The sequence below is a fragment of the Homarus americanus genome, unplaced genomic scaffold (genome assembly GCF_018991925.1).
Source record: "Homarus americanus isolate GMGI-L3 unplaced genomic scaffold, GMGI_Hamer_2.0 scaffold59495, whole genome shotgun sequence".
In the NCBI taxonomy this organism is placed as follows: Eukaryota; Metazoa; Arthropoda; class Malacostraca; order Decapoda; family Nephropidae; genus Homarus; species Homarus americanus.
The window spans coordinates 1,839,099-1,850,608 of NW_024732415.1; the positions used below are offsets into that span (position 1 = coordinate 1,839,099).

Consider the following 11,510-nt stretch of genomic DNA (forward strand, 5'->3'; position numbering starts at 1 on the left):
TTGGAGAATGTTTACAGCAGCAGATGTTGCGTATTAAAGTAGAAAGACCTCCATTGTGTTTAACTTGTGTACACCGGTATGATATATATATATATATATATATATATATATATATATATATATATATATATATATATATATATATATATATATATATATATATATATATATATATATATATATATAGGGGTGTATATAATAATTTGGAACTAATCTTCAGGTGAAATAATCTGGGACTAATCCTCAGATAATCCCTTCAGTGTATCCAGAATACAAATAATTGCTTGAGGTTAGGTTAGGTTAGGTTAGGTTAGGTTAGGTTAGGTTAGGTTAGTGTCTGTGTGGACCTTGTGAGGAGAGAGAGAGAGAAGAAAATAAATTTGATATAAAACGAAAGAGAGTCAAATTGAAAGGAAGAAAGGGAAAGAGGAAGAATGAAAGAGAGAGAGAGAGAGAAGGAGAGGTAAAAAAAAGACAAATTCAAACACAATTAACTTGATTACATAATTAACTCACTAGAGATTCATTATAAACAACTTATGTCTTATCATGTATTATAGTCATTCACATGTGTTCACGTCTACACTTACACTGACCCCTGTTGTCGTGTACTTAAACAACATGAGTGGTATGTTGTCTGTGGAGCGACGACCACGGAGGCATCTGACTGGCTGATTCACTAACCAATGAGGGACAAGTTGCAGTCATAACAGAGAGAGAGAGAGAGATTATGACTAGGGAAGAAATTAAGAGAGAAACAGATAGATAAAAGAGTGTGTGTTTGCGTGAGTGTGTGCGTGAGTGTGTGTGTGTGTGTGTGTGTTTGTGTGTGTGTGTGTGTGTGTGTGTGTGTGTGTGTGTGTGTGTGTTTATACACAAAGCCTCTTAAACAGATTTTAAAGTAGACTTGACATTCTCCATTCGAAAAGGGACCTGAAAATCTCTCTCTCTCTCTCTCTCTCTCTCTCTCTCTCTCTCTCTCTCTCTCTCTCTCTCAGACATGTCCATTCCTCAAAGTCATTAACATTTACTTAAACAGAACCTGCCAATTACAGTACTGTCAAGTGACCAGACCGCTGCCTCACCTCGGTCTAAAGAGGCTCTCGCGTCATGCTGGAGACGAGTAAAAAGTGTTGGAGGGTCGCTGGTGCTGAGGCCATGTTGGAGGAATGTCGGGAAGGTGTCTGGGGAGTTTTGGTGGCGAACTATAGTGTTGGCGAGGTGTTGGAGGAGTGTTGGGGAGGTGGGGATGAGTTGCTGAGGTGAAGTAGGAGTGTTGTGGTATTGAATGAGCATTGGAGGAGTGTTGGAGAGATAATGATGATGATGATGATGATGATGATGAGCAAGAGAGGGATTCTATTATATTATTTCCAACACCTTTCAGCAGTTTACACTTCCCTATCTCTGTGTACTGTACCTACACCTACTACCTTACTTACCTGTCCTTCATAATCAGTTAAAGGTGCAGAATCTCACAAAACGCTAATCAGATATAAAAGTGTAAGTCCAGGTGTAAAGTAAGGTGTAGGTGTGAAGTACAGGTGTAGGATTAAAGTGCAGGTGTAAGTGTAAAATAATTCCCCAGTCTCTGTCAGTGAAGTCCCTCAGCTGAGTTAATTCCCCTTCAGTAAACTGCCACTCCCCGTCCCTCCAGCTGCCCCTCTAAAAAAAGTGTCACTCCCAGGCCCCTGACACTGGTAACAGTGACCCACCTCCATCGTCCTCTCACCCCTTTCCACCCCGTGTTTGTTACCGTATATTTCAATAGCAGCACCATAGTCCACGTCTCTCAGTATTTGATCAACTCATATTGCACAGTCAACCCTCCATGTTGCACAGTCAACTCTCAATGTTACGCAGTCAACCCTCTCACTCACTTAACCCTGACTTTCATTTACATTCTGCAGGATTTTTATTTAATTTATTTTTTATTTCTCTTTTTCTTTTTGTCATATCTGGTTTACTGGACTCAGGAACTTGGTTGGTTATCTACTTCCAGTTCGTGTTTATAAATATCATGAGATTTATTTAAAGGGAACTTCAGTATTTGTGTTATAAATTTATTTATTATCTTTTGGGTTAATAGGTTAGGTTAGAGTTAGGTCTAAATATATCTCCTTCATAAGCTTGGAACCACTTCCGAACATAAATCTTCGAAAATGTGAACACTGAACCAATGAATCTATGAACCAACGAGCACTTAAATCATCAAACCCATATTCCTCAGACCAGTAACCTATAAATCCAGGTAACTCTGACAGTAACCTCGGAGCTGATCTGACCTGACCTCTGTGTGTTATTATTATTATTATTGTACCATGATGAATGTAAATTTAGAACCACTTGTCTTCAGTCAAACACACTTTCGAATCCGGTTGACTAAGGATAATTTTTTGCTATTGTTGGTTTGTTTACATTCACCATTCCACGTGAAGATTAGACGCCTCAGCTTATCACACCTGATGAAATACCCATAAACCTATCTGGGTAGTTAGGTTAAGTTAGTGTTACGTTGGGTTTTGGTTAGGTTAGAGTTTAGGTTAAGAGCCCCTAATGTGGGTCAATGAGGGTTCAGGGTGGGCAAATCCCCGTAAAAAAACAATAATAAAATACGCTGGGGTGTCTAAACTTCGCGATCTCTTAGGTCTGTGGTTGGTTTCCATTCCAGTGTGCGGTTATTTTTTGTGAGTATTGGTAACTGTCTGGAGTAAGATTCCTTTAATAGGTCAGGCAGTCACTGTGTGTGTGTGTGTGTGTGTGCTTGCGTGCGAGTGCGTGCGTGTGTGTGTATACTTGGTTCTCCACCACGTAATGAACGTATTAACAACCCTTAGAAGCCGCCAACAGGTCAAGGTCATGATTTTGAGGCACCATTTAGTCAGCGTAAGGTGGCGCTTCACTCGGTGCAGGATGTTTATTGTTGATGTAGTTTGTTTGTTGGTTCATTGTTTTAAAAGCAAGGGAATATACTCTCTCTCTCTCTCTCTCTCTCTCTCTCTCTCTCTCTCTCTCTCTCTCATCGTCGTGTTCACTATATGTTTGACGGATAAATTTACTCTCGAGTCTGTAATATGTTTCACTTGTTGACTCTGGTAACGACACAAGGGTAGAATAGAAGCACAAAGGCGAAGATTTAAAACTACACGAATACAACATTATTTACAACCTTTTAAACAAACACTTATTATTTTTTATTTCCTTTTTGTATTTATTGTAGTTTTATTGTATTTTTTGTACCTCTTCTTACGTAGGCTTAACACTAGGTGAAAAGTGTTTAATGAGCCTGGAACTAACGGCTTTAATAATGATAATAATGACAACAGGAACAACAACAACAGCACCAAAGCAATGACAAACAGCAACAACAACAAGGCAAACAACAGCACCGGCAACAGCAGCAGCAAACAACAGCAACAACGAGCAACAACAGCAACAACAGCAAGCACCAACAAGCAAACAGCAGCAAACACCAACAACAACAACCGTGGCACCAAGCAACAGCAACAACGACAACCAGCACCAAGCAAACAACAACAACAACAACAACAACATAAACAACAAACAACGAGCAACAACAACGACAACACCAAAACAACAACAAACAACAATGGTAATGACCAGTAATGACAATAATCAGCAACAAGCAAGCAACACCAACAGCAACAAGCAACAACAGCAACCAACAACAACAACAAGCAACAAACAACAACGCCAGCAACAACAGCAACAACAGCAACCAGCAACAACAATAACAACAACAACAACAACAAACAAATAACAACAACAACAACAACAACAACAACAACACCAACAACAACAACAACGACAACAACAACGACAACAACGACAACAACAATAACAACAACACCAACAACAACAACAACAACAATAATAATAATAATAATAATACTGTTATTCCTCTTCCTCCTCCCATACTCTCCCTCTAAACATCCAGTAGGACTTTCACTCTCTATGTGTGTTTGTGTGTGTTTGTCATCTCCTCTGTTTACTCTATGTCAACATCTACTGCTTTTATTCCCTCGTTTATTCATGGTTACTCTCATTCTCTTCCTTTACTCATTGTTTACTTATTCCTACGCATCTTTACTCATCATCTTTGACTCACCAAACTGGGTTATATCAGTGCTCTTACTTATTCATGTGTGTGTGTGTGTGTGTGTGTGTGTGTTAGACAAACAGACACTGAGAAAGACAAAAACGGAAAGAAAATAAAACAAACAGATAGAAATAGTAGATAGTGTGGGATAGTTTGGGCTAGTACGGGATAGTCTGGGCTAGTACGGATTAGTATGGGCTAGTTTAAGTTAACATAGGCTAGTTATAGTTCCAGCCTTCTGTATAACGGAACGTGATTACCCCTTCCTACCCCGCAGAGACAGACAGACAGACAGACAGACAGACAGACAGACAGATAGACAGACAGACAGACAGACAGACAGAAATAAAGGCAATTTGAGAATCAGAGAGAGAGTTAAGAGAGAGAGAGAGATAAAGAGAGAGAGAGAGAGACAGAGAGAGAGATACAAGTCATTACTCTAAACTATTAACAAAGAACTATGTTATCTTAGGAGTCAGTGTTATCATAAATGTTCACGGTGGATGATTTTTGAGGTTATGATGACACTCGAGTGAATGTTGCAATCGTTGATGTTATAATGTATTAACTGTGCTTCAATAACTATGGTCTCTAAACGGGTATTCCTAGGAAGTGAAACAAGACATCCCTTATTAACTAGGGTCAAAGGGTGCTATTGCCAACATTGTCCCTTATGCCTATGAGACCAACTTTCACTTATTCCCTGACGTCGTGATGATATTATTTTTTTTTCTGGGAATTATCTCTCTTGGCTACTATCTCTCAAAGTCACTTGGAGACAGTAAATATCTCTCTCACTCACACGCATACAACACTACAGTACCATGAGTTTAGCTGTAATGGTGAGTCAGTCTTGATAAACCCTGTGTGGTATTCTTTCCATTTCATTCTGTTTACATCTCTGAGTGACACAGTAGGTCTTCTTCCTTTGTTCTCTCTCTCTCTCTCTCTCTCTCTCTCTCTCTCTCTCTCTCTCTGTTTGATTTCTACGGTAGGCCAAGGCAGCGTGACGGCTAATCTGCGTCAAGATGATGTAAGAGTAAGCTATCTTCGGTGTTTGGTTTGCTCGTAACACCACGGCCACCGTAACATAGTAACAGCATCTCTCTCTCTCTCTCTCTGTGTGTGATCAGTTTAAAGCTGTTTCTTTTAGTGGTTTTTTTTTAGGGCAAGACCTAGTGAACGGTGCTTAATAACCCTGGTCGTTGAAGCACCTAAAACTAGGACCTAGTGAATGATGTTTAATAACCCTGGTAATTGAAGCACCTAAAACTAAGACATGGTGAACGGTGCTTCATAAACCTGGTAATTGAAGCACCTAAAACTAAGACATGGTGAACGATGCTTCATAACCCTGGGGTAGCTGAAGTACTTGGATGAAGCACACCATCCCCTCCCTCACACAATATTGACACAAGACAATCGCTCCACATTCAATTGTATCGTCAAGCTGAGAACATTCACTCCAAGCGTCTGCCTACCTCTCTGCCTACCTGCCTGTGTCTATGTCCCTGTCTGCCTGTCTGTCTGCTTACCTGCCTGTCTGTCTGTGTGTCTGCATACTTCTCCATGTACTGTCACATACTTAACATACTTTATCATACTTTTGTTTATATTTCTAAGACTTTCTTCGTGTCTTTTAGATCCCGTATAAGGAGTCTTACTGTCTCAGGTGTGTTTAATGTGAGTTAAGGGAAGAAAGTGATTAGGGAACTGTGCTACCACGCCCGCTAACCACACACACACACACACACACACACACACACATTGCAGAGAATCAGATCACTAGAGACTTTTACGGTAAAATATTCACCTAAGAGGAAACTTAAAGGTGTATCTACCTGTCTGTTACATCACGACACGAAGATGGCAACCGTATTAGCCTGAGAATTTAAATAGATACTTGAAAAATATCCTAAGTGATTAGTTTTATGAAATAAATCCAAGATGCGAACTTAACCTAACCTAACTTGACGTAACGTAACTTAATCTAACCTAACCTAACTGAACCTACTCTAACTTTATCTACACTAACCTAACTTGACCTGAGATTCAGCCTCAGTAGAGATTAGCCTGAGAAATCTAACATAGATACTTGAATAGAACTTATCCTAAGTGATTAGTTTTATGAAATAAATCCAAGATGCGAACTTAACCTAACCTAACTTGACGTAACGTAACTTAATCTAACCTAACCTAACTGAACCTACTCTAACTTTATCTACACTAACCTAACTTGACCTAATTGGTGTTAAAGAAATGTTTCTACCTATTTATGAAGCCATTTTGGATGTTAAATTTTATACACAAGAATATAAGATAGATTCAGCCTCATATCTTCCCTTACGAGGTTCGAATCTTTGTGTATGTGACTGGCACAACAGAGGCCCGGTCAAGCGAGCAGCGCCTGAACAGAATAGTGCAGTGACTTTTATCAACTTTCAGACCAGAGGCGTGTTTAACCAGCCTCTTCTCAGGGTTCACCAAGGATTTGATTAACACTATTTGCTATCCTTTCTGTTCCCGGCGACCTTCTAGAGGAGTGGGGGGGGGGGTGGTGGTGAAGGAGGTTGAAGTTTCTCCAGGAGCTGCACCATATATAAGCCCCGTGACGCTCGAGGAAGACCACATAACTCCTCAGCATACCCCATTGAGAAGAACTCCCTATATTCTTCTCCTCCTTCTTCTACCCACCCCCATCTCGCCCCTCTTCTTGAAAACAAGGTACGTAATCTCGACCTATTGTTCTTCATCTCCTAACTGTGAACGGTGTATTGTGAACTCGTTGTCCACTAGTGTCTGGAAAAACATGGCAACAGGAAATAAATGATGAAGCTGTGTTAGGAAAATTAGTAAAGGGATATTCGTGCTGATGAATGGTGAGGTGAGAGTCGGAGTGTACACAGAGATGAATGAGAGTTAATGTGTTACGATCAAGTGGTTCTCTTGTTTACAGTAGGGGTGTACACGAGTCCCTTATAGCTGCTGTTGCACTCACTCTCAGTATGTGTGTGTGTGTGTGTGTGTGTGTGTGTGTGTGCGTGTGTGTGTGTGTAAGCGTCTATAGGTGCGTACTCAAAATCATTCGACTACAGAAGTAATACTCTTCTTTTTTCACATTGGTGTTGTTCAGGTTAACACATATTACCTGGCCCAAACTATAAAATTATTCACTACGGGTGTAAAACTGTTTCGCGCCATCCTCTTAGCCTTGAATCGTACACCAGGAAGGAGAGATAGATAAGTAGAGAGGAGAGACAGAAATAAGGGTTAGTTTGAGTAGAGAGAGAAATGAGGCCATGAAGATTGTCAGGTATATATCTACTAGGTTCTATGACGTCAATATACATCTTACGAGGGTGTGTCGTAGAGTCTACTGGGAACAAAACGAGAATGAAAACTTTGTGATTGATGTCCAATTATTTACTAAGTTCAATCCACATGTGGCGTCCTGAGCAGCCCTCGCAATTCATGCAAGTTGATTGGTTACTGTCTGTTAAGTGAGAAGCGCCACTACGTCGATAAGTCAAGTTAAAATTATACTAGACTTACTTTTCACTTTGTCACTTAATTTTAGATATTATATCTGAAAGATAATGACGCAGAGAAACTTTAATTATTAGAATAAATATGTTGTATTGTGCTCCCATAACCATGTTTCCGATAAACCTGGTTAATTCTAGTGATACGAACAGTATATGGACGAAACATTAACGTCAGTAACAGTCCACCTCAAGACGAGCACGCCGAGCTCCGTTGGGTCTACCATAAGCTCAGAAACTCAGGTAAAAATATAAATTAGTGAATTGGTAACAACAAAACCAGGTCAGCGGTTCGCGGCTCATCTGGGCGATAAAGTCCTCTCGGGTCAGCCCACAAAGCATAGAGAAATTGCACAGAGGGAGCGGCGCGTGATTGGACTTTATTCCCAAATGAGTTGCCGAGACGCGGGGGTTCCAATCACCGCTGTTCTAACCTGTGGAATTTCTCTTTGCAGGATGTGGCGTTTGACGGCGACGCTGCTGGTGGCTGCCCTGGCCTCAGCCTCTCCTCAGGCAGGATACTTGCCTCCTCCACCAGATCCCGTCTGTCCAACTGTCACCTCTGTCGTGTACGACACCCGCGTCCAGACCTCCGTCAACGTCCAGACCGTGAATCGAGTTGACACTCAGTACCGGACCACTACACTGTTGAGGCAGCAGGTCGTGCCAACAACCATTTATAGCACAAGTGTCAAAGCACAACCCCGTATTGAAACAAGTATCATCCAGCGTACAACCAACGTGGTCAATGACAGAGTCGTGACAAACACTGTGCCAAGTCCACCTCGTGAGGAGACTCGTTATGTTACCTCAACTCGCGTCGTGCCACAGGTCAGCTACGTCACCCGCACACAGGTACAAACACAGGTAGTACCTGTGGAGGTGACTCGCACACAGGTGCAGACGGTCAGGCAGCCCGTCACTAACTACCAGACCCAGGTACAGCAACAGACCCGCGTCGTGTCCGTCCCAGGCCGTGATGTAGTACAGACCCGCGTCCAGACCGTCGTTCAGACCTCCGTCGTCAGTCGTCGGCAACCAGGTAACACTCGCTACGTTACCTCGACGAACGTACAACAGGTGGTGCAGACGAGTGTCGTCCGCGGACAGGATGTTGTGAGAACTAGTGTGGTACAGCGCCAGCAGGTCATTCCATACACTTCCGTCAACACGCGTTACCAAACTACTTACGTTACTCGCGAACAGGTGGTGACCAGGACCAACGTCGTCACCCAGACACAGGTCCAGACCCAGGTGGTCCCTCAGGAGGTGGTGCGAACACAGGTGGTGCCCACCACCATCTACACCACCCGTTACGAGACCAGGGTTCAGCCCTTCACTCAGGTACAGACGGTGGTCCAGACCCGGTATGTCACCCCCGCCCCTGTAGTCCAAACCCAGCAACAAGTGCAGACCTCAGTGGTCCAAGTGCCCGGCCAGGACCGAGTCATCACCCAACAGGTGGTTCGGTCTCAACCTCGACAGGAAGTGGTCTACCAGACCGTCAACCAACCACGACAGGTGACCGTCACACAGACCATCACCGCCACCTGTGGCCAGACCAGATACAACTACCAGCAGCCAGCCAAGCCGTTCAACTTCAGCTAAGAAACGTCTTCGTAGTACAAGAACTTTTAGGTTTCAGACATAATTGAACTTACAACATTGCTAATATAACATGAGGATTATTATTTAATTTCAGTTTATGTACTACAGCAGCATTGTGTTAACATTGTGTTCTTTATACACAACACAGAAATATGATATTTATGTAAATGAAGAAATACACAAAAAATAATATTCTCTGTTTCATTTCCAATATTATAATTCATAGTCTTGCAAAAAGATTTTCTCAAGTAAGTATTCAGATAATAGCATTGTTACTTAAAAATATATGAATATAATATTCATATTTACATGTAACTTTTAGATTTCATGCAACACTAAATTAATGTTTCTCACACAGGATGAAGTTACTGGTGTTGTCCCTGCTGGTGGGGTGCTCGCTGGGGGCGTCCCTCGACCGTCAGCAGCGTCAGGTGCTTGGTAACAGAGTGTCCCTGCAGTCATCCTTAGGAGGGTACCTGCCGCCCCGCCCTGAGCCATGTCAGCCCTCCACCATCTACCGCACACAGACCCAGTACTCCACCCAGGTCATCCCCTCCACCGTCTACAACAACGACGTACAATACGTCACCCAGACGTCCGTCCGCACACAGCAGGTATACACCACTGTGTACTCTGAGGTGGTCCGCACCCAGGTGGTGCCCTCCGTCCAGTACCAGACAGTGACTGTGACCCGCACCGAGCAGAACGTCCGCACACAGGTCGTCACTCTGCCACCACAAGTCAACTACGTCACACGTACACAACAAGCTGTGACGACACAGGTACAGTACCAGACCAGATACTCCACCAGCATCCTGCAGGTCCCAACAACTGTTGTCAGGAATGTTGTTTCTACACAGGTGGTTCCTCAGCAGGTGGTGAGCACCGTCTACCAGACACAGTTTGTCACCAGGACCCAACAGCTACCTGGACAGACCCGTACCGTGGACAGTACTCAGTACAGCACCATTTACTCCACCGTGGTAGTACCTGGCCAGGACGTGGTAAAAACACAAAATGTTGTGAGGACCAACGTCATCACCCAGACCGTCACACAGCCAGGCCAGACCCAGGTCATCACCTCCACCAATGTGGTTCCCGTCACCACTACCATCTTCTCCGAGGTGGTGGTCACCAACACCCAGACACAGTACGTGACGCGCACCCAGGTACAGCAGCAGGTGACCACCGTCTACCGCACACAGCAGGTGCCACAGTACGTCACCAGGACCGTCACCGTCCCCCAGCAGGTGGTGAGCACTCAGGTGTCAACACAGGTGGTGCCCACAACCATCTACAGCCAACAGGTGGTACCAACTGTGGTCAACCTGCCCGCCGAGACCAGGTACACCACAGTGTACCGCACCTCCGTCCGCACCCAGCAGTTACCGGGTCAGACCCGCACCGAGTACCAGACCAGCGTGGTCTACAGGACCAACTACGTCACCTCCACAGTGTTCAACCAGCAGTACAACACCGTGACGGCCACCAGCACCTACCAGCCAGACTGTAACACCGGCTACAACTACCCCTCGCCCTCCCGAGGCTTCAACCCCTTGGGCTAACTCAAGACTCCTGGAGGTGAAGGTGGTACTCCCCTAAGAAACTGTCTCTCCATCACCTACAGTATATGATCACCTTCCTAGTGTCTAAGAGAACTAATTTTGTACACCTTCCTGTAGTCAATAAAACTACTGAGAAAACTAAGTATGGACTCAGTTTGCTGTTGACTGTGCATGTCCAGATACAAGTCTAGAATATATTAGTAAAAACACTGTGCATATCTTCCTACAGACAGACAGAACCATCCCCGTCATGTCTCTTTAATAGTATTTATGACTGCATTTGTCTTGAAGAAAATATTTATATATTCATCCAGTCTGTAAGTCTTTATTTAACCTGACGTCTTTCCTTATCACTTAAACACACCTGTTGTTAACGCCACCTTAAAAACACCTGTTGTTAACGCCACCTTAAACACACCTGTTGTTAACGCCACCTTAAACACACCTGTTGTTAACGTTTCATTAAACATCAACAACGTCACACAACAAGCATCACATAACATCGTAACACCACAGAGCGGCATATAACACCACATAGCATCACACGTAACATAACATCACATCACATCACATAACATAACGTCAGATAACATGACATAACTTCATATATCCCATAACGCCCCATAATATCCATAATATAACGTCACATTGCATTGCATAACGTCAAATAGCATC

General features: G+C 43.3%; 2 protein-coding genes across 2 annotated transcripts in view; both read left to right on the forward strand.

Moving 5' to 3' along the window:
- Positions 1-9,462, forward strand: part of LOC121868566 (nuclear factor related to kappa-B-binding protein-like) — a 27,196-nt gene extending 17,734 nt beyond the window's left edge. The window contains exon 3 of the mRNA XM_042369317.1: positions 8,407-9,462. Within this exon, the coding sequence (XP_042225251.1) occupies positions 8,407-9,270 (864 nt within the window). The 3' untranslated portion in view covers positions 9,271-9,462. The remainder of the gene's footprint in view (positions 1-8,406) is intronic.
- Positions 6,610-11,151, forward strand: LOC121868570. Its single transcript, XM_042369322.1, has 2 exons — positions 6,610-6,844; positions 9,629-11,151. The coding sequence occupies exon 2, from the start codon at positions 9,630-9,632 to the stop codon at positions 10,833-10,835; it is 1,206 nt and encodes a 401-aa protein (XP_042225256.1). The 5' UTR covers positions 6,610-6,844; position 9,629; the 3' UTR covers positions 10,836-11,151.
- Positions 11,152-11,510: the final 359 nt, after the last annotated feature.